This window comes from Pelobates fuscus, chromosome 7 (assembly GCF_036172605.1).
Source record: "Pelobates fuscus isolate aPelFus1 chromosome 7, aPelFus1.pri, whole genome shotgun sequence".
In the NCBI taxonomy this organism is placed as follows: domain Eukaryota; kingdom Metazoa; phylum Chordata; class Amphibia; order Anura; family Pelobatidae; genus Pelobates; species Pelobates fuscus.
In genome coordinates this window covers 76,611,815-76,636,425 of record NC_086323.1, presented here as the reverse complement: position 1 = coordinate 76,636,425, position 24,611 = coordinate 76,611,815, and the positions used below count along the sequence as shown (strand labels likewise).

Below are 24,611 nucleotides of genomic sequence, written 5' to 3'. Positions count from 1 at the left end.
ACACCTTTGAGCTGGATAATCCACTCTGCCACACTGCAAATATTGTTCAGGAATGGATTGAGGCAATGACAAAGAGTTCAAGCTGTTGCCTTGGCCTCCAAATTCCTCAGAACTCGATTTGAAGGATTTATCATTTGCTGCTAATGTCATGTCTTGTGTCAGATACCACAGGAGACATTCAATGGTCTTTTGGAGTCCATGCCTCAATGCATCAGGGCTGTTTTGGCAGCACGAGGGCGACTAGCACAATATTAGGCAGGTGGTTTTAAAGTTATGGCTGATCAGTGCATAACTGCTCTTTCGAAAAGTCTTATAGCGCTCAAAGAAAGCATCGTTCGCAAGTACTTGCATTTCATTTAGAACTTGTTTTATAAATTAATAACTATTCTATAGTAAAAAGAAAATTACAAACATAAGAAAACAGGACCAAAATGTCATTATTTTTGCTGTAGTGATAATCAATCTTATGTAACATTGCTTTCACTTTCACCATCTTCAACTTCAAAGATAATTGTTCAACCCAAACTCTTTCCGACATTTGCTAGACATTAACCAGGAAAACAGGGAGGACAGTTTGGCTATTCACCCGTAACAGTATTTTTTCAATATTTCTAGTGAAATATCATACTCCAGTAGACTGTGCGATCTACAAACCGGAGATCGATACCTTTACTGCATTAACAGCACTTTCCTTCTTGTGCAAATAAAAAGAAAACAACATCAATTACGTTCTTTTTGTTAAATAGTTTTCAGGTTTGTTTTATTCCTTTTGAAATCTTCCAGTGTTTTAAAACAACATGAAAACATTTAGAATTTCCTTTGGTGGAATATTATCACACGTCTCGCATATATGTAAACTTGTGGCTCGCCATATTACCAGCACGCGCTCCCTACGGAAGATTTTTCTGAGCAATTTACCCTTTTATTTTTTTTATTTTTACGGCCAAGGGGAGTCCAGGGAAACGGCAAGCCCCTGTGGTCGTGAAAGGGTTAAAAAAAAAAAACCCCAAAAAAACATAATAGAATGAAAATTAAAATGAAATAAATATAAAGAAAATAAAATGAAAATAATAAATAAAGGATATATATATATATAGTTCTTTTGAATGCAATTCACTTATAGATTGTCTGTTAAACACGAATTTGCAATAATACAAAAAATCTACATTTTACAGTATTTCAAGAAAAATAACTTCATTTGAATACAAAAGGATAAATACATTTTATTTTTGCTTAATCTATAGCCTTTTCTCATACTGGACACACCTTATTTTTTTTTTTATCGAGATGGCGTGTCTATGATATGACAAGCCTTGACGTATTCTTTTTTTTTTCTTCTTTTCTTTAAGGGGCTGGGGAGGGAGTTATGTGCGCCACTAACATCAGACAAAATCTTTTGACCAACAAGGGTATACGGAGCGACGTTCACGAAAGCACAGGTGTAAGGGCTTCAGGGGACCAATATGGCCGCTTTCCTTAACCCACAATGCACTGGCAGCAAAGAATGACGCTATTTGGTTGGTCCACACTGGGCAGAGAGGTACATTGACTGCGCATAAGTGGCAAACAAGCAATTGGTGTCCTTATTCATTGGAGCAATTCAAGGACAGGTAATTGATTAATTGTAACTGATCCTGCCATGGTAGCAGTCTTGCTCAAGCCAATTATCTCTCTACGGCCTTGGACTTGAGTTTAATGTACTTGTGCCTTATGTTGATAATGGAAGCAGTCTTGATAGAGGCAATCATATTGCTAAGGCCTTCTCCTTTAACTGAAGGTCCTTATAGCTGGTTCTGGTACCATGGCAGCAGTTCTTCTTGAGACGGCCATTATGTTTTGAGCCAGAAACATAACAGTCATGGATTGCTCTCTCGTTGATTGATACATATGGCTTAGTACAGTCAGGCCTTCTCTTTTCAATATTGATTTCATTAAATTTGTTGATATTTATTTTTGCCCTGTCTCTTAGAGTCACTTCATCCTTCTCAAATCACAGGTCTATAATCCAAGTGCTTTAGAAAGTGCCTTTAGAAAGTGCAGAGCAAAATCACAAGTAGCACAATAGTCAGTATCATCTGGGACTTAACAGACAATGATGCCTGCCCTGATTTGGAAGAGCAACTCCCAGTGTCCTCACACTTTTGTTTCTCACACAATATACCCGTGTAGCCAGCAGGACAGTGGCACCTCACGTTGTTGTAACAAATGCCTCCATTTTGACAACGAAGCAGTTCATTGTCGCAAACATTGGCTGTAGAGAAAAACAAAACAAAAATAAAAACAAGAAGAGAGCATTAATGATTAGATCTAAGGTTTGTGTCCATTATTAATTATGCTTCTAAATCAAACAGCAAATACTCATAGTGCAAGGATGTGTTCCCCACATTTTCCTAAAACAGATAATCAACATAAATGAATTATCTGATCGTAATTTCAGCTCCCACTTTTTTCTACAATACAATCCAGAGTGGGCCTTTTTGAAAAAAAGTTAAGATTGATTTCTAATATTTTCACAATCTAAAAATTTAATTTAGAACAATGTATCTTATTTACAATTACTAATTTCTATAGACAATTTGTGTGGTTTAAAAAAGACATATTGTGAGTGTTATTGCTGCGCAGCTCTTTTTTACACACTAGTCACACTGGAGCTCTTAGAAAAGAGGAATATTAGGATAGAAAAACAGGCAGAGGGATTCGGGCAAACATACTGCAAATATTTATGGAATATAATGTGCTAAAGCTATTCATAAATAACATTTTTGCATATTGTGTCCAAGGTTCTATATTGTCTATATTGAAGATGGAAAAATATATATATATATTTTACCATGTTTCGTCACCCTTTGGGCTGTGTAAACATTCCTGAGGTAAATTTTATAAACCTAATTCTCAAAGCATGAGTTAAAAACCTACTCACAGGCAAAGACTGGTAAATTGGTAAAATTCTACTCCTGTCCATCAAATTAGTCCTTTATCTTTTTGATCTTGAATAACATTTGAGATTTAAAACAGAGGAGATATACAGCAAATATCTTAAAGTTAACAGATTTTATATGCTGCATTCGAATATGCAGAATTTACTTTAAGCACTGTTATCATAGATGAGGCATTATATTTTACGTTCCAAGGATATTCACAAAAAAGTGAGAATTCAAGTAAAAAATGTAAGGTTAAAGGACCACTATAGGCACCCAGACCACTTCAGCTTAAAGAAGTGGTCTGGGTGCCAGGTCCACCTTGGATTAACCCTTTCTGCTGTAAACATAGCAGTTTCAGAGAAACTGCTATGTTTACTTTAGGGTTAATCCAGCCTTTAGTGGCTCTCTCACTGACAGCCACTAGAGGCGCTTCCGCGCTTCTCACTGTGATTTTCACAGTGAGAAGACGCCAGCGTCCATAGGAAAGCATTGAGAATGCTTTCCTATGAGACTGGCTGAATGCGCGCGTGGCTCCAGCACCGAGGGAGCCTGGCGCTGGAGAAAGGCAAGTGTTTAACCCCCTTCCTCCCCCTTCAGCCCAGCGGGAGTGGGACCAGGAAAAACGAGTATGTTTTCCTGGCACTATAGTGGTCCTTTAAAATAGCCGAAGTGGAAAAATTCAGTCTGTTCAATGTGTTCAGTCTGGCTTTGGCCTTAAATTTGAAACTCACTTTGAATTCTTACTTTGGTAAATAATGGCGTCATTGAGGCAGGCATGTTATTTTATGTGCACAGACATTGTTTTGTGATGCACCTAAAAAGCACTGCAGGTGTGACAAAACATAAAATGATAATGTTCTATCTTTACAGTCTGCGGTGTATATTAAATCCCAACTGACCATTAGAGAGCTATTTAATTAAGAAAAGCTATAAATATGCATTTAGAATAATGTCCTGCTGCCCGAATCTCAGTAGGTCACAATGGCATCCTGGAATTAACTGCAGAATGAAAGCAGAGGTGGTATATTTTTAATATGTGTATCTATCAAACACCTACCACTAAAAATACTTTATGAGAGAAACTTAATTAATTTAAAAAAAAAAACCACAATATTCTCAAATAATTAAACTCAGCATGGATAGAATAATGTTGCAGAGATCACTCGTCAGGAGAAAAACACGAGACAAGTGGGAAAACCTATCTGTCTAATCTGTGGCCTGAATATTGAAAATCAACATTGGTATTCATGTCACCGTTGTGTTTATATTAAATATAGAAGAGTGTACGCTTCCTCCTAGAAAATAAGAATAAACATGAACACATATTTGAGCCATTCCTAAACAATACATTTAAAAAAGTGTCTTAGATATAGTAACTACAAAAAGATCCTTTCAGCTTTGAACTTTTTTTCCTATTTAAAGGACATTTGAGGCTTCTAAAATACAAGAATGCATATAAACACAGAAAAAGAGGGGACAAAATTAAAGGCATCGAAAAACTGTGGCATTTCTTTTTGTGAAACATGCATAGACATGACTCACATGGCATTGATTAAACGAAAACAAATGAACAAAGGTGCCTTATATAAGTGTATTCTGCCCTTCTGTGAGTGTTTTTTTTTTTATTTTTTTAATGAATGCCACCACATAGATTAAAGTGATATTACAACTGAAAAAAAAACCTGCGTTTTCATAAAAACGGATCCATCCCCCCAAACGGGTCCATCCCCCCAAACGCCCCAAAAATGTGCGGGTCCATCCCCCCAAACGCCCCAAAAATAAATAAAGAAAGAAAAGGCTTAAACGTACCCCTTCTCCCCAATTCCCCCTCAGCCCAATCCTTCTTGTCTAGCGTCACTCCTCTCGCTAATGAGGGAGGGCAGGGTGGATGGAGTTAGGGGAAAACAGGGGCAGCCCGAAAGGGAGGACAATGCCACCATCGGATGTCTGGTGCAGGGGAGCTGTGTGTGTTGGTATGAGTCAGAATGTTTTGACTGCTGCAACAGTCTTTATCACATCGAAACATTACTATTTTACACTTTGGGCACCTGAATAAAGAGAATAAAAGGGACACATTACGAAAATGCCTGATATTGTGTAGCCATTAAGCCAGGCAATATTGTAGCCATTTTTGCATGTCAGCATAGTCATAGGCACCTTTGTTTCTGCTTTTTTAGCTGACAAATTTCTTTCCTGAATTTTTTTTCAGTAATGTCTGTCAAGCCGCACCGTGGACTAAATTCTGCCTTTAAAAAAATGGTTCTTCCAAACCAAATGTTTCTGCTGTACACAATTCAACCATACACCTCTGCATTGCAGCACTCCCAGATCCCATGTGCTTCAAAAACCCTGACTGTGCAAGATCTGAACTAAGACCTCACCTAACTAGGAAGTTAGTGATACTCTTATAACTTTCTGTAGCACTGCTGAGCGTGTCCTGGTATTTAAGGGCACTGCAAGGATTTCTGCAAGTTACAAGTTAATTGTTAGATTATTTTTCCATCAAAATTGGTCAAACTACATCTTCAAGTAGAACTACGGGTTCGAGAAACCTAAGTTGCATTATGGAGAACAGTATTCTTGGAGCAAAACACAAAACACGGACAGTTGGAATAGATAGGAAGAAAGAGCAGCTATATGTAATTCATTTTAATAAAACTTACGAAGACTAAGAAAAAAAAAATAAAAAAATACTCAACATAAGCAATAATGTGACATATTGGATGTCTGAGTTGCCCCTTTAAGGATACTCAAGAATGTTTTCCCTTGGTGATGTCTGCTTCTTTCTAGTAATTGTTCATTCAACACTTTATTAGATTGACCCATATTTTGTACATAATGTGTTCTACTAATTACGCAAAATTATACAAAATCATGTGGATGTAACAGTAAGTTGAGAAAAAAGAGATGGTATAGTGGCAGATTGCAATGATGAATGTTTCCTAATGTGGTCCTTTCCCAGAGGTTCAGACCTTTCCTTGACAAGCGATTTGTCAAATCCACGCCAGTGGGAGAAATGGCAGTGACAGCAAACGACAGATCCACACAGCCCCCATATTGCACAGTGTATTAGTGTTTAAGAATGTGTGTTAGAAATCCATTTGACCTTTACTTGTATCTGATTTCCTGCAAAGGAGAAATAATTTCTTTGACACATTTAATAAAACACTCCCCCCTACAAACAAACAAAAGTTTTTATCCTGTGGAATGAATACGATTATAGTGAAACAAAAAGTTACAGATCCCAAGGTCTACTATGCAGAACTGATACCATACGAGGCCTGAGCAAGTTATGAATGATAGTGTGGAGGGAACACTGATTAATTTATCGCACTCTAAGCACCTCCTGAATTATTTGTCCTTCCAACTTTGTACATCAGTGATTTTGAGTGGTGCCAACAAATAAGCCCTGTGTTTGCACCCGCTAAATCTGATCATTTAGAAATAAAACGTGTATTATGCCGGCAGTATATGTGGGGCCAGGTAATGGGCTCCGGCAGAACCCCTTTTTTGTAAATCCACTCATAAGGAGATTGACAAAAAAGGCAACATTGCAACCAAACATGTTTTACAAAACAACAACTACAATGAGCTAGATTGGATTTGGGCTCAGAGTGTACCATTACGTTTTATAAAGGGGTGTTCACATGAAGCAGTAATGTGTGGGTCCTCTGGAGGTTTTCACTACAACTTGGACAAAATGTACTTTCTTTAGCTGTAGAACATATCTGATTGACAAGAAGCTCTTCAAGTATTCTATAATTATTATTATTATTGCTGGATTTTGTATGGCGCCAATTTATTCCGCAGCACTTTATAATAGTATAAAAAAGGGGGAAATTTAACAATAAATGAGACAATTGCCAAATGTTAGAGGAAGAATAGGTAGATGAGGACCCTGCTCAATCAAGAATTGGCTGAGATTTTTTAGTGCTGCCGTTCTAGGTTGGAGAACTAGTAACCAGCTAAACGTATGGAGATGTAATGGAATGTCTGAAAAGAAGACGCAATCTTTTTTATCTCCAAATGCAACTCATTCTAATTGGCCCAATTCAATCTGAAGCTGCTCCTTAACAAGCCACAACGAATGGTGCGGCCTGTCCCTGCGATCTAAACTCCTATTCCTTCCCCTCAGTAATGTCAATACTTATACACTGGCTTCTTAGAACATTCAACTCAAAATCCTAGTCCCAATATAACTAATAAATTAGTATGTTGCTTCCTCTGTTTAAACGTGCACCTACAACCCCCACATTGAAGATTTCTCTAGGATCGCACCAGTCTATGCAATTTTTTTTAGAACGTCAATTAGACCTCCCTGCTCTTCAAATTAATTCTTTTTTTGTACAAAGGAATATCATCTAACAATTTAATTTATTTCCTCTTTCACATTTCCCTTTTGAATTCTTAATTCCCTTCTACCCCTTACATCTACTCATATCATATACTGTTTACAGACTATGCTTCAATGCACCGCAATCCATTCTTGCATAAAATCATTTCTATTTTACCACTACCATTTGTATATTTTTACTCAGCTACTTTTAGGTTATATACTTATTTGCTCATATAACGCCTGTTTTGTTAAACCTATTTGTTTGCTTTGATCACCCATTGTGCAGTACCAGGGAAGATATTGGTACTTTATGAATAATAACGACATTGGCCTTGGTAGTATGGCAGATGTTTTTCAGTTGATTTTGGTGCCGCAGGGATGACGTTTGACCATTTAAATAATTCTGCTATTCTAAGTCCAGTGCGAAAAAACAAATTAAGTCAGGAATAAAGCTCACTAAAGATGTCTGGAGAGAAGTAAGTCTGATAAGCACAACTTGTCTTCATGTGGACTTGCAAAACGCAAAGTTTCCTGTCTGATCTCTGTGCCAGTAATGAGATAAATAGGAAAAAAACACAACTCCTTGCCCATTAAAAAGTAGTATTTAATTGATGATTGATTTTTTTTCTCTCTGCTCAATTATTCAAGGCCAGGAACAGATGTACTGAGCGGGAAGATGCTTGTATATAAAATGATTTAAGAGAAAAGGGAAAAAAGAACTAACTAAATAAAAAGCTTACCTGTTTTATGGCTTGTCTGTGACCACTGAGATCTGGTTATTGCAAATTATCTGGGCAAAAATATATATGTTTAATTAAGCATCACGCAAAATATGTTCCTGATCTTATTTTTTTATTGCATGATGTTAGCTACATAGGATTTGCAAACGATAGCATCACTCCCTAGCGTGAGACAACTGACAGTCACTATATAACTTTTTTTCCATAAATCTCTGCCCAGTATTTTATCATCCAAGTGGATGAAGAAACGTAGGCATGCATTATAAAGTTACTTTCCTCTTCTAATTCACTTGGGAAAAAAAAATTAGCCACTTTTGGAAGTGAATAAGAATTCCACAACCTGTCTCAATAATGTTATTTAAATCAATAAGAAGACAATCACAGCATCAGTAGTTTTTTTGTTATCGTTTTAATAGAATGAATTCTGAAAATGAGGCATGCAACGTCATATTCATTCATACTTGTTGATTCTTCCATAGAAAACCATGAAAGGAACAGGACTGGCCATGTGATAATTAACCCTTTAGCTCAGAGAGGCTCACATATAATCGATGAAGGAGGTAGGTATACAACAACTGGACAAAGATGTTTGTCTTTAATAGGTTCTGTAATACAATGCCTTGAACCTGTCCCAAACCTAGGAAGCCATCTCCATTTGAAACCCAAGCCCATGTTATCTCTCCGATGTATCACTTTTCTGGAACACCAGAGAAAATGCATGACATGTGTTGCTTGTGAGGGCAGATGCTTGTGAGTACGCCCGAAACGCATAGATGATTGCATGTTTGTGCACTTTGTAAGCCACACTTTCACACCTGGTTTCCTGAGACTGTGGTGCTGGGAAATATTACTTCACTGTTCTAGACTCATGCATTACAGTTTCAGTGCCGTAGGGGTGAGCAACACATCTTTGACCGTGAGATGTTTAACCCATCAATGCCCGAACGGCATGATAAGCCAGGGAAGGGCGATGCATTGCTGGATTCCCTGGCAGGAGAGGCATTTAAGGGCACATCCTTTCTCTTCTCACAGCTTTTCCACTAAACATGGATCGACAGCAGCGTTGCAGTTCAAACGTGCTCGGTCTTCATCACAGATGGAAACCCCACAAAGCATTCAATTAAAAATAATTATGCATTTGAATCTGGTTTCTCTGTAGCTGCTCATTAGCACAGCACCCTGCTGAATATTCTCCCGTGGCATTTTGTGTTATTTATTTATTATTTTCATTTTTAGTTTCTATTTAATGAGCGCAATGCAAGCGCCGCCGATGGATTTCCGATACAGACTAGAATATCAAACAGCAGCGGCGCGTTATCGGTGAATTAGTGGTGCTTAACACTTGTTTTTTCAAGGGCATACCCTCCAACCTTAAACAAGTAGCTGAGGCACACACAATGTTTCTTCATTTTAACCTTGTAGCTCTCGAAGCTAAAACAGGCTATCATCTAAAAGGGATGAAAAATGGCTTTGGTGAGTCTATTCCATATCTATATATGCCGTAGTGCAATAAAGCCAATTAGAGATTACATTTCCCAGATGGACTTGCTCTTATTTATTTAAATTACAAAGTACTATAGTACTATAATAATTTAAATGAACTGCAGTCTGAGCACATCTGAGTAGTCAGGGTGAGCAAGAACCATTGGACATATCCACTGTATCATTCTGCTGACTGTTATAAAAGCACCTCCCTATTTTAATCACTGGTATTTTAATATATATCAGACACTGATTCTCTAACTAATTTCTTGACATATCAAGCCAATACAAGTTCTGTTGTGTATGCTCAATTTTCACTGAGCATCAATATGTGACTCCACTGTAAGATACAAGGGGACAGTGCAAAACACTTTATACCATACCCACCACAATGAACTACAGCAGTAATGGTGCTTATAGTGCCTCCTTTTTTTTTACGACTAATTGGATGTAAATTGGATGATTTGGTCTTTTTCCTTATGTATCAATAACGAACAAACTTGAAATGTATTTACTAAATCATGACTTGAGGGCATGGATAGTTTGAGGGTATGTGGCGAAAGTAACCTCACCACTGGTTCTTGGAGGGGCCTGTTTGCCAGCCTCTTGCCTCATGGGCCATGCAAAAAGGCTCATAAAAGACTTTGTTTGTGCTTTTTTGCTATCCTGTTTGGGAACTGAACAGATGCACGAACCATGGACCACCCGGGAGCTTGTTAAGCCCTATCATCACCTCTTAACGATTCTAACCGCAGCGTTCTAATTGTTTGTGTGGGTGGCCGCCGTTCGCATGGTCGACCACGAGGTGGCGGCCATCTTGTTCCAGCGAACACAGGCAGCGGTGTTTGGTCGTCGAGTTCATGGAACTGTTTTCGGACACTGAAACTCCCGAACACTGCTGGACCTCCACATCCTTGAATAGCGCTGTTCGGTGGAATGGTTCATCGGAATGAGGTGAACAAGTTCCACAGTATGAACATTGACTATGTTTGGTATTTTGTTCGTTTGGAAACTACCAAACTAGACCGACCGCAAGCCCTGTTTCTCTGGAACTGTTTTGGGCATGAGACCATGCGTGCGGTCGGTCAAATTATGACTTCCATGGAAATCCCCAACCCCTAAATCGATCTGGGTGATTTTTGGATATGTTGGTCTCCCAGATCGGGGCTATCAGGGGGTATCCATGTTATTTAGAGGTATTTTGGGGGTTTTGTAAAAATGTGTGTTTTTCTGCCTGGAGATGATTGGGTTAGTACAGTCCAGGACTCAATTATTCTCCAGGCACAGGGGAGGGATTGTCGCATTATGAATGGGAGTGTCCTGGATTTGAGAGCCAATGTAATTGTGTATTTGTTTTCTCTCGGGTCCATGGGGGAGTGCCCCTTGCATGGGGACTTGCATATAATGCCAGTTGTGGCTACCATTAAACGAGTTCCTGCTTACCCTCAACATAGAACCTCGTCTCATGTGTGGGGGGAATGGCTGTATCTACCCTGGGGATTGCTATATCACTATACTCCCCTGGGATTATAATCACTTGCTCTTTTAAGAGCATACTACTACACTCTCTTGGAGGAGAGGTCTACCCAGTGTGGGTGGAGGACAGTGAGACCCCAACTAAGCTGTAACACTGGAAGTGGGGACTACAGTCATGATGGTGTCTGGTGGAATGCTGGAAGTACTCGGTGAGCACTAGGAACAGCGATTAGTGGAGGCACCTGATCGGGGTGCCAGGCGGTCCGTCATATTTACCACTTAATTTTCTTTTGTCTAATACCTGCAGTAACCTGCAATGATGACCTTGATACTGTAACCATAATGCACAATGATGTCTTGTATGCTCCGTATCATACTGTGAATGTGTAAAATTATGACCTGCTATCACGCAAAAATAAAGAATTTAAAAAAAAAGAATGCTTATAGTGCAAAAATTTGCTATTTTATTTTTTTTAAATTCAAAGCAGCTATGTATAGTAACATTATTATTTATAGTATCAGCAGTGTGGAAAACAATCATGAGTGTATAGCTTGCAAAAAAAAAAAAAAAAAACTAAATTTAGATAATCAATAGATATGAGATTAATCAGAATATTTAACAATATCCCCTTTTCCAGCCAAAAGTGTGGATGCTGTCATGGTCCATGCCAGCCTCTAAACAATATCAAGATCTAGTAACCTCATTAGGTTTATAAAGCTGAGTCTACAAACAACAGAAGTGCAGAACTCCCCACAGTCCTGAATCCAGCAGAACTGTCTCTATTTCGTACACTTGCCCCACTGTCCAGAGATAGTTCCCTGATGTCTCATATCTAGGGAAAATAGGGAATCATCCCCATAAAGTTCAACATGTGCCAGTCCCTAGAAATGCTCAAGTTGTGTTGAGGTAACTAGGATCATGCACAGTGGGTTTCAGTGGTCTTCTCTGCAAAGTAGGCCCTGAGTGGGGCAAGAGGAGAGAGGCTGTCATTGAGACTGGTGTGTCCAACCCATCTCCTTTAGACCTTACCACCTTGGACCCGAATTCATGCCTCCCAATGTAGGTAGATATGAGAGTAGAGAAGGTCAGTACATTTTTAAAATTTGTTTTTCTTTTGCAAAGTCTGATAAAGACCTGAGTGACTGAGAGACATGTGATAAAGATCTATTGCTAACTGTGTAAGAGTTTGCCACAATGTTTTAACTCCTACTATTAGATCTATATATATATATATATTCATATTCTTATATATAAGAACGATGTGGTATGTGTAGCTATTGTTAAGATTGGGGCAAATCCTTGTTAAAAGCATTTGTCCTCATTTTCCCACTACGGTGAACGTATCCCTAGTTTGCTTGTGTAGTCATTTCTTTGTTGTATAACACACATGATCTTTGCAGTTGGATGCCTTACACATTATCTGCTATTGGAAACAAGCAAGACAAGCAGAAAATCCCATTAGCACTTTGGTATGGTAGGAAGCAAACAGGATTTTTCTAACACCGGTAATTGTACAATACTGTATACGAAAGTTCTAATTTAATTTTACTGTCGGGGAACTTTGCCGTGTATCTGGTGACATATGATCTGACAGGACATGCACAGATTAACAGCTGGGACTTTTCATGTATGAAACAAACAGTTTTTCACAATATGGATACAGCATTATTCATTCTATTTAGTTATTGATATTTTCCATAACAGAGACATCAACTTATTAAGTTATAAATTGAAACAAGAGGTGCAAAACATTATTTTCAATTAGTCTCAATAATAAATGCCAGTTTTCCACAAAACGGTTTAATACAATCCATAATAATGAAAAATCTAACCCTTTGTGTCAGTTCTACATGTAATATTCCACACATTGTCCTGCCACTTGATTGTGTAGAATCCAGGGAATCCTACTTGTTTGTGGCCAGATTGTGGAGTAAATCACCCACTTGTCCCGCCATCCATAGGCCTTCTATCCTTTGACAAGAGACTAATGGTCCATCTGGAGACACCAAGGATTAAAGTCCTTATAGTCATATTGATGTGTACTTCTGAATGACTTCAATGAGTCTTAAGATTGAACCAGGCCTTTGGCTGTTTTGCCCTTGTGTCCTGTTCTCTTGCTTAGTTAGTTTTAGGAATGTAGAAGGAAGACATAATTTGTATTTATGAAGGTTTATTAAATAATGAGTGTGAAATGAATACAGATACCTTTACAAACCAAATATTGTTTGATAGTCACAAACCTCTATCTAAACACAGAAAATCATTTGAAACAAAACTCTTAGCACCTGTCCAATGGTGATCATTCTCTCAGGACATAAGTGTTATAACCATACGCACTTTGTCGATCTAGGGCAGCTACCAAGACTCTCTTGTCAGATTGGACTTCTCTCCACAGAGCAGTGAAAAAAAAGGTTCTAGAATAAATAACAAAGTCTGCACAAGTAACCAATCAGAAAGGTCTATGCGCATGTGCCTCCAGGAGCTAAGGATGTGGTTTAGAGGCAAACATTATAACCATCTCTTTAATAAGCATTTATAACAACTTGTTTACCTCAATTATTGCAACTATTTCATAAAACCCTAACTAGTTAATTTAATCCACACACCCTCTTCATGCAATCCCCCATATTGCTCCAAAGATATCTTCTTCTATATTATCATAGGCAGCAGGGCCGTCTTTAATATTGGTTGGACCCAGGACAAGCATTTTGCTTGGGTCCCCTGGACCCTGACCTTTCTCACTCCCTGGCATGCAATTATGCCCTCCACAACCCTCCCCTCAACCTCCCCCCAAAAACAAAACCGCATTCAGATACACAGAATGACACTGATACAGATATAAACACTGACACACACAGATGCACAGGGGCACAGAATGACACACACACAGATATACAGATACGCATGATACACTAATATATATATAAACACATAGGGACAAACAAATAGATACTCATATATACATACAAACAGATACACACAGAGATACACAACCAAACAGACACACAGATATACACAGAAATACAGATAGATACACAGTCACATGTAGATACACAGACACACATAAGACACACAGATACACAGACACACAGATACATTGACACACAGATAAACTGACACACATATATACACATACATACTAACAAACAGCTACACAGACACACATACAGACACATGCAGATAAACTGACACACATACACACAGAGACATACAGACACACGGATACATATACAGGCACACAGACACACATACAGGAACACAGATTTAAACACAGACAGATACAGACACACATATACAGACACACAGATGCACAGACACACATGCAGACATACAGACACACATATTCCCATACAGACACGCAGATTCACATACAGTCACACAGTTACACATACAAGTACCCCGATGCACATACAGAAACACATGCAGATACACATATATACATGCAGACACACATATTCACATACAGACACAGAGATTCACATACAGACACACATACATATACAGGCACACAGACACACATACAGGAACACAGATTTAAACACAGACAGATACCGACACACATATACAGACACACAGATGCACAGACACACATGCAGACATACAGCCACACATATTCCTATACAGACACACAGATACACATACAGGCACACAGTTACAAATACAAGTACCCAGATGCACATACAGAAACACATGCAGATACACAGATATACATGCAGACACACATATTCACGTACAGACACAGAGATTCACATACAGACACACGGATACACAGGCCCGTCGCTACCCGACAGGCAAAGCAAGCAACTGCTTGGGGCCCCGAGCTGGCCCGGGGCCCCAAGCAGAGCCGGCACGTCGTCCTGACCCCACATTCAGTGGGTACATACCGGGTCGCAGGGAGCCCTGCGACCCCGGTATGTACCCACTGGGTCAGCCTCTTCTCCTGGGGGGCCCAGCAGCCGGTCACCTCAGGGCCCCCCAGAGGCTGGCCCTGCTGACACCCGGCGGGCGCGCGAGGGAGCACTCTCCTCTGAGTGCTTCCTCTTCAGCTCCCTCGCGCACCGTACTGATGCCGGAGCCGGAAGATGACGTCATCTTCCGGCTCCGGCATCAGTACGCGGCACGCGAGGGAGCTGAAGAGGAAGCACTCAGAGGAGAGTACTCCCTCGTGCGCCCGCCGGGTGTCCGTGTCAGGGAGAAATTTGAGTGAGTGGGGGTGGGGGAGTGGGAGGGAGAAATTTGAGTGAGTGGGGTGGGGGGGAGGGAGGGAGAAATTTGAGTGAGTGAGTGGGGTGGGGGGGAGGGAGGGAGGGAGAAATTTGAGTGAGTGGGGTGGGGGGGGAGGGAGGGAGAAATTTGAGTGAATGGGGTGGGGGAGAGGGAGGGAGAAATTTGAGTGAGTGGGGGTGGGGGAGAGGGAGGGAGAAATTTGAGTGAGTGGGGTGGGGGAGAGGGAGGGAGAAATTTGAGTGAGTGGGGGTGGGGGAGAGGGAGGGAGAAATTTGAGTGAGTGGGGGTGGGGGAGAGGGAGGGAGAAATTTGAGTGAGTGGGGGTGGGGGAGAGGGAGGGAGAAATTTGAGTGAGTGGGGTGGGGGAGAGGGAGGGAGAAATTTGAGTGAGTGGTGGTGGGGGAGAGGGAGGGAGAAATTTGAGTGAGTGGGGGTGGGGGAGAGGGAGGGATAAATTTGAGTGAGTGGGGTGGGGGAGAGGGAGGGAGAAATTTGAGTGAGTGGGGGTGGGGGAGAGGGAGGGAGACATTTGAGTGAGTGGGGTGGGGGAGAGGGAGGGAGACATTTGAGTGAGTGGGGGTGGGGAGAGGGAGGGAGAAATTTGAGTGAGTGGGGTGGGGAGAGGGAGGGAGAAATTTGAGTGAGTGGGGGTGGGGGAGAGGGAGGGAGAAATTTGAGTGAGTGGGGTGGGGGAGAGGGAGGGAGGAAATTTGAGGGGGAGAGGGAGGGAGGAAATTTGAGGGAGGGGGGGAGGAAGGAAATTTGAGGGAGGGGGAGAGGAAGGAAATTTGAGGGGGAGAGGAAGGAAATTTGAGCGGGGGGAGGAAATTGGAGGGGGGAGGAAGGAAATTGGAGGGGGGGAGAAGGAAGGAAATTGACGGTGGTAGGGGGAGAGATTGACATCCATCACACACACACACAGTTTGGAGGGGCCTCCATGTCCGTTTTGCTTGGGGCCCCCAAATTCCTTCAAACGGCCCTGCGGATACATATACAGGCACACAGACACACATACAGGAACACAGATTTAAACACAGACAGATACAGACACACATATACAGACACACAGATGCACAGACACACATGCAGACATACAGACACACATATTCCCATACAGACACACAGATACACATCCAGGCACACCGTTACACATACAAGTACCCAGATGCACATACAGAAACACATGCAGATACACAGATATACATGCAGACACACATATTCACATACAGACACAGAGATTCACACACAAACACACATGCAGTCATACAGACACACATACAGTTGCATAGTTTCACATACACACAGATACACATACAGACACACATGCAGATAGATACACAAACACACACAAACATGCAAAAAGGAAAACATTTAGCCATCCTCCTGTTTCCTGCATTTTGGGTGCAGAAGTCTGGCCTCCTTGGGGTCCAGTGGCAGACTGATGTTGTTGAGAAGGACCATGCTATTAAATTGCCACAGCGCTGACGGGGACCCATGAGGACACAATGCCATTCGGTGGCCCTAAGTGCATGATCCACCTGATGCCCTCCCCTTAGCATGCAGGCCTGCTGCCTGCAGTAATTTCATTTAGGATCGGCGATCCTTAAAGAAATGATTGTGGGCAGAGGGCAAATGGAGCTGCTGCCTTGGGCCCCCCAGGAGTAAGCTGTCCCGTTTGCCCCGAGTTAAAGACAGCCATAATTACCAGTTATGTCTCTATCTATCTACATATACATATATTATATATATATATATATATATATATAAAATATATAATATATATAGTTTGTGTGTTTTATATACAAGTACATTGATTCCCTAACGCATTCACATCAAGTCCAATAGAAGTTAACAAATTATTTGCCCTTTAACAAGGGAACTTTGTAATCAAAAACACAAGAGAACAAGTCAGAGCAGACATTCCCCCCGTGGAATATTCCCTGAGAGCCTTAGTGATTTTCTTTAACATCTAATTACGTGGTATTTCTGTGAGCGATGGCCGTACAAAAAGGTTGTGTAAGAGTTTGCCTGAAACCTTGCAAGTGATATTTAATGCAGTTTTTGGCTTGGATCACTTTGTAAGTATTTCAGGTCTAAACCTTATACCATCTAGCATGTCTTTATTTACAACCATAACGCTTGCACACCTCTTCTTATCTTGTTAATAATGATTCATTTAATATGTTTGTTTATATTTTTAAACATCTATAAACATGTTTTTTTTGAGGGAATATAATTTCATACAAATATCAATAATATTTCTCTTGTGTCCATTTATAAGCAAATTCTCAATCTAGAACATTTTAATACGCTCCTCAAAACAATCTATCCAATTATGGGATCCACATTTAATATTTTACCACTTTTCCAGGCTACCACATATAATCAGTCAGCAAGACCTGATAAAATGCTCCAATATAAGCATATCATAGAATGTACCTGCTAGTGTGGGTTAATTCAAATATAATTCTCAATTATACTTCTCAGTCAAAAATAATGTTGCTTTAGAAGTAAAAATAAAAAGTATTTCTCAATTGGAATGATCAATTTTTAGATCACATTTACTATAGCAGATGCTTGTCTATGAATTCTAATGCATTTAGTGGAAGATCACTTTTTCCCCCTGATTAACCTACAATAAGGTCACATTTGCGTCTCTGAAACTTCAGGGATTGCTTTTTGGTCAAATTCTCAGAGAGGACCTCACCTAAGGTTTGGGCTTTATGGATTAGAGTCAGCTGGTCCTCTGTTGAAGAACCAGAAGACATGTATCCATGGAGAAGACAGATTAGTAGTTGTATCCTCCTGAGTTTGCCTATAAGTGTTAGAGTAAATGTGTTGCTGTGAACTACTGGCACTGCAGCAAGTGAGATCGTGATGGAACGTTGGAATGGGGATTGTCAAGGTTCCCTTTAAGGAACACTCTAAAGTTAGAAATAAATATAGTTACTTTCAAGTCAAAAAACAGCCATACATTCCTGTGATCAAACATTCTCTTCTCTGTAGCCTCATCCCCCGTGGTAAAATCAGCAATTTTTGATTACCTCTGGTCCAACCAGATGCTTCTCATAGAGAACCATGGTGGACTAATGACATGTCTGTGGCAATCGCGACAAATCGCTTTCAACCCCATGCCTCTCTAAGAGAAGCATTAGCTGCTCTCAGCATCATCATTATGTGCACAATGACAAACAAAAAGACATCCAAAAATTGAGCAAGCTTTTTCATTTTTCTCCTCACTGTATGAAAACACAGGCAAAGAAGTAATAAAATGCAATCACTTCTGCAGCATGACTGGGGAGTGAGTAGGAGGGAGCTGCCCCATTGAGAATCAGAATCCACTGCAGCAACCTCGCTGTTGTCACATCTCTGTTTGGTGACCCCTCAAGAATGGTGGTGACTTTACTCTGAACTTATGTTTCAGCTTATCACCATATCCCTTTTGCAAAAGTGCCATCCTCATACTAAGCACTAGGTGGCAGCAGCTGCACATCTGTCAGCAATGCTCCTATCACTTATAGCGTGCGGTCTCTGTTCAGGAACTGTTTATGCAAAAAAAAAAAAAAATGCATATCTGTATGGCTTGTAAATTCTATGTTAACGCTATATCTGCAGGGCGCATATAGCCTAATATCAGACTTTTTGTTTTTATTTATTAATCAGGGAATAATTAAACATATATCTATTTAGAATCAGGAGGAGGGCTTCAAATGAAGGTGACTAGATTCAAAATGGCAGGATTAATGTCATGAACTCTTGCATTATACATTATGCATTGTCCGTGCTTAACGGGACACCTGGTAACCTTATAAAGCAGCTACAAGGGAACAGAATGAGCCGTTTTTACGATATGACTGGAACTTCCTTTTTTATTATGTTTTTTCTACAATTGCAAGTACAATTGTGCGTTTTTCTTTTTAAAGGCTTGTCAGAGGAGAGCGCTGACAGCTGTATGGAGGATAAATCAAACTGTGATCTTTCTGCCAATGACAAAATGTCCCTCTAAGTGGGGATTTACATGTTGGGTAGTATACAAAAAAAGTGTCCAAGTGTTTCCTGTGAACCAGCATCAAACACAGTTATTCACGTAATAGAGAACTGATAGTAATTGGACAAGGATCTAAAATGTTATTTCAAAATAGATTAATTTAAAAATTTGCCGAGATGTTATTTATTCATGTAAGAAGTTAACAATATATCAGTGGCATATCAGTAAGGGTTGTAGAGGGTGCAGTTGCAACAGGGCCCCAAAGCCCAATATGCAAGCACATTTTTATTTGATGATGCAGCATGGTGGAAAATATATGCCAAACATTTAGCCCTCTCTATAGTTGGATGAGAAAGAGAACATTAGACTTTTATCAAAAATAGAAAATATTTTGAGAGGTCTAAAATTCACCAATACAGTTGTTAGACTCTTCAGAATTACAGCAGTGAAAAAAACTATTCGGTAAATGAATCAAAAAACCAAAATGGGTGAAAATGGGCCAAACAGTGCACTGCAAAATATATTCATTATATTATATTTTCCAGACATTTGGTTCACAGATCAAGCGAGACAAAGTAGCCAATAGAGGGACAAAGAGAAGGAGCAGTAAAAAATAAATAAATCTATATTTTTACATTTATTAAATATATAATGCTTTTACCTTTTTTATCCTTTATCGTTAACGTCTCACTTGATCTGTAAATAAAATCAACATTTAGCAACTGCCCCTAACCAACATTCATCTTTTTTTCACCCATCAATAATCTCTTTTTTTTTTTTTTCCACCATTGGCATAATCTCGAATCACGAGTCAAAACGCACATGGGTGGATATAGCATGGCTGGTTCGGTGCATGATTTGGGTATGTATGACATATTTCAGCACCCTCTGCTTTTAAAAGGGTGGAATATGTAAGTTGTAGTAGAGGAGAAAAAAAACTGTGCAATTACTTTCCCTGCTGGATCGCCTTCGTCTGATCCCTTTTAAAATGTAAAAAAAAGGCAGACGTCACCAAGAATTTCATATAATGTCCATTGCCGGTAGAATATTAGAAGCTGCTTCTCTTTGTCCAGCTGCAAGTCACTGCAAAAAGCATTAGATTTCTCATAAATAACTAAAATCATGATATTACTGATAAACTTAGCTGAAGATGAACTGCCCATACTGGCAATGCTTAAATAAAGGATGTCATTGACATCTTCCATAGAAAAGACTGATTCTTTTTTTTTATTCATAACACCAGTGATTTTAATATTTTATGTAGGCTGAAAATTGGTTCCAGAGGATGTTTGTTTTCATACTTACTAACGACGGTTGAAGCAAACCACTTTATGATAGATGGTCCGAACGGTTATTATCTGGCATTGAAATCTATATTTTAATTTACAGCACAGAAGCCCGTAAATTCTCGTTATAATAATTATAACGCGGCAGAGGATAAGGGATACATAACACGTGTATGGCTATTTAAGCTCGCTGTCAATTTAATTAAAGATGGCTTATGAAAAAGCACAGATGTTCACTGTTCAAACGTAGTCTCACTGTAGAGCTATGTATTGGAGCATAGCACTGATGACGTGCTGTGCATTTTTTTACCTCACCTACGCATACATGCAGGTTTTAAACAGAGGTACTTGTTACAGGCCAGAATTTTCTAAAGGGGCAGTAATATAAATATAAAGTAATAGAAAAATATAATATGACTTTTTATTAAAAAGTGGTTTTGATTGCTGGAGTTCCCTGGTACCAGAGAAAGATTAAGATCCCAGTTTACTGGTGTGGGCCCCCCCTTCATTCTTCACATAGGGATGGCAAATGGGCCAAGCAAATTTACTAACCACTGGGTCCTAGTTGGCTGAATAGGGTCACTATAGGGCTAATGTTGCTCTGCTTGCTCGATCCCTTAGATCACTGTTGAACTGTACTTACAGTTTATGGTGAATAAGACGCCCCGGCTTCCCGAAGTTCCGCCTCATCTTTAGCTCTGGTTAACACTTCCTTGTTAAAAGAGGTGATGTACAGCAAGTAAACTAAAAGTGTCACATGAGTACTCTCATCCTACTACTCAGAGCCAGCCCTGCAATGAGTCTAGTTGGGGCCATGGCCCCAGGCAGCACTTTAAGGGGGATTCTAATTTGGAAGAGGGAGAGACGTGGAAGGGGGTAGAGAGGCATGAGTGAAATGGGGAAGAGAGATGTGGAAGTGGGGTGCAATCTAGTGTATTGGGTGCAATATCTTGTACTGTGGGAAATGGTGTGGGTGCAATTTGGTGATGTGGAAAGAGGCAATAAGAGTGAAAATATGTAGAGAACACGGTGTGAAGAGGAGCAGAGGAGGTTGAGTGAACCAAGATAAGGGAAAGCAGGTGGACATGTATGAATACATATTAAATGACCAGGGACACGGTCAGCAGGGGGCAGCAAAATATACCTTTGCAAGTCTTGCAAGGCCCAGTATGTGAGTGTATGTCTGTTAGTATGAGTGTTTGAGGGTGTGTATTTCTGTGTGTGTCTGTGAGTGTGTGTGTCTGTCAATGAGTGTGTGTGAGTATTTGTGAGTGTATGTATATGTAAGTGTGTCTGTGTGTATTAGTGAGTGTGTGTGAGTATGTCTGTGAGAGAATGTGTCTAGGATTATGGTTGACTGCGCCAATGGACTTGTGTGTATGTGCATGAATGTGGGTGAGAAAGCAGCATTTGAGTCTTGGAACCAGACAGTACAATGTCGGCAGCTCCTGGTACCTCTGCTGCATATTATTAATTCATTTAAAAACAAACTTGTTTCTGATTTTGTGCTTTGGCCAGTCTGAATACAAGGGACATTGAAAGTATGTTCCGGGAGAAAAAACATCTACAAACACTGACACATTAATACCAACCACTATTCTGCTGTACAATGCAGAATACTTGGAAAATCAGTTACTCAGTTCATGTAATTCATAAGTGTCCCTTCCCTTCAGTCCTACAATGAATGCATTATCAGTGAAGCAGGATGAAGTCATGTTTTATAAAGAGTGAGAACAACTGCAGCCAGACAGAGTGACTATATAACTACACCCAACTACCCTTTGATGGCATGATGGCACTTTCATAGGCAAGTTATCAGTGGTGACTTGTCCAGTGGTACTGAGGGCAGTGCACCACCAGCTCATTGTTGTCATAATAAAAATAAATACATAAATGTGTAGCCATTGGTAAAAAGGTTAACTGCTACCATTGCTTTCCTTGGGGGAAGGCTTAAAGTAACAAGCTCCCAACATAAATGGTAAACATGCACCACACAGCACTACTATCATTTCACCTTCCCTTCTTCCACCATAGAATATTGAACTTCATGAAATGCTACTCAAAACATTGCCAATATAGTTATAAAGTATACAATTAAACTTTTTAATAATCTCTACAACAACACCTGCTGAGGTCTGTCTGAAAATATGTTGCACGCTCTCCTGACATATATTTTGGTCAAATGGCAACGAGCCAGAAGATTAAAATGTACATAGATAAAAGAAAGGTGACAAACAAAAGCTGCAGAGAGAAGAGAGAAGAGAAGGAGTGAGAGATGTTTAGAGGGAAATGGGGATAGACAGAAAAAGATATTGAGGGTGGAGTGGCAGAGAGGTAGAGAGTGAGAATTAAAGTGACCACATATTAGTTTACACCTCCCCCCCCCCAATCAGTGGACTGGTGTGCTGGCAACAAAGCCAGAACATCCATGCCAACAGGGGGCTGTACCAGCTGTTGGGATAGTCATCTGAGGCTTTCCAAATGCTATGATGGACAAAATAGAGGCTGCACGCTCATAAATGTAGGTGAAGGCAAGGTAATGGCGAAACAGGAATCACTGGGGAGGAGGTGAATATAATGAAAACTTAATAATGGTCTATTATAAGCCAGGGGAAAAACAAACAACACATTTTGGGAAGTATACATTTAATTTATAAGATTAAGCTCTAGTTGAATACTAGGCAATAGATTCACTTTAAACAATAATTAACTGATTACAACACAGGTTCAGGGCTTTTAAGACACAAAAATGGCTTCCCAGCATTTGCTATTGTTTTACTGTCTGTATTAATGGTGCGCACAGTAGTCTAAACACACAGCAGGTCGTTCTCCCAATCTATTTCTTGGAAGCATATTTGTAGAGGTGACATCGGGAGCAGCCTTGACAGTTTATTTCTGGCAAGAGACTCAGCCCAACAAAGCACCCTGCTAGGGATTGGTGTAAAGTAGCACTGCGCCATGTTAGATACCACAAAACAAAGGATGTGCTACACAGAACATACATATTTTATGAAAGGTTCCCACGAGCCTTGTTTATTTGTGAAATCCAGTTGTAGAGAAAAGACAAAGACTGCGATAACCCCTTCAGCATCCTATGCCTCTCATAGAACGTAACAGTGGTAGGGAAGTGACAGGGTTCCAGTGGCTTTGTACCGCCATTCCCATGATGCTCAGCTAGGTAAACTAAACTATATTTCAAAGAAACTTAAAGACACGCTAATATGAAAACATATATAAATCTATATAAATCTATATCCATCATTCATCCTTTTATCCATCCATCCAATGTTAAGCAGAAAAATATATCTTGAGATAGTCAGTGCTAGATTTAGAAGTCAGCTGTAAATGTCAGTGATACAATTTAATTTATAAACTATGTGACTCTTTTATAAGCCATAGTAATTTTAGAATCAATCACCTATTTTTCTCTCGCAGCAGAAGCTGCACGTCCTAATTAAGATGAAAAGTCTCGCCCAGTTGCCAGGTCCCATGCTTTTCTCAGAGGTGTGATAAAGGCTTGTATTCATCTTCCTCTTGCTCTCTGATCTTATCTGATTGGACAGATACTCACGTCTCTGAGCTTACAGCTGAGGTGGGCCGCCTGGTAATGATCATCAGAATGAGGGGCATTAATTAAGTCTACTGAGAGGAATTAGTAACTTTAAAATGTCTGTCATTATCAATGGAGGTGAGAAGCCCATGAGAAATTTACAATTTCATTAGGAACAAAACCTGCTCAGCAAGAGAATTCCTCCAACTAAATAACATGCAAGCTTTGTAAATACTCTACAGCATTTCTAGTTTTATCATATACTGGAGAAAAGCAATATTAATTAGCAAGGGGTGTTATCCAGCTAGGGCATCGTTAAAAAAAATAAAAAAATGCCATCCCTTTGGGTTCCTATAAAGGTAAACGCAAACATTTTAGGAAGCCACTCATAAATAAAGGTTTGGCAGCCAGAGAAGGAAACTAGAATAGGCAATATTATATTTGATAACGCGAGTGCAAGATTTTGTTATTCATCCAAGACCCACCCTCTTTGCCTTTGATGTCATAGTGAAGAATTTCACTTCCTCATATACAATTTATACTTCCTAGGTACAAATATTTGACTGGTGGGAGCTTGCTTTTCCAAGGCAAGATTGAGGCTACA

General features: G+C 39.8%; 1 protein-coding gene across 3 annotated transcripts in view; it reads right to left on the bottom strand.

The window, feature by feature from the left end:
* Positions 1-1,060: 1,060 nt before the first annotated feature.
* NTNG1 (netrin G1) overlaps positions 1,061-24,611 on the bottom strand; it is a 262,767-nt gene continuing 239,216 nt past the window's right edge. For 2 of the 3 annotated variants that reach the window (XM_063426082.1, XM_063426083.1), the window contains one exon: positions 1,081-2,251. In XM_063426082.1, coding sequence (XP_063282152.1) covers positions 2,028-2,251 — 224 coding nt within the window. In that variant the 3' untranslated portion in view covers positions 1,081-2,027. Of the gene's footprint in view, positions 2,252-24,611 lie in introns of all 3 variants that reach the window. The other variant, XM_063426081.1, reaches the window with a different exon arrangement.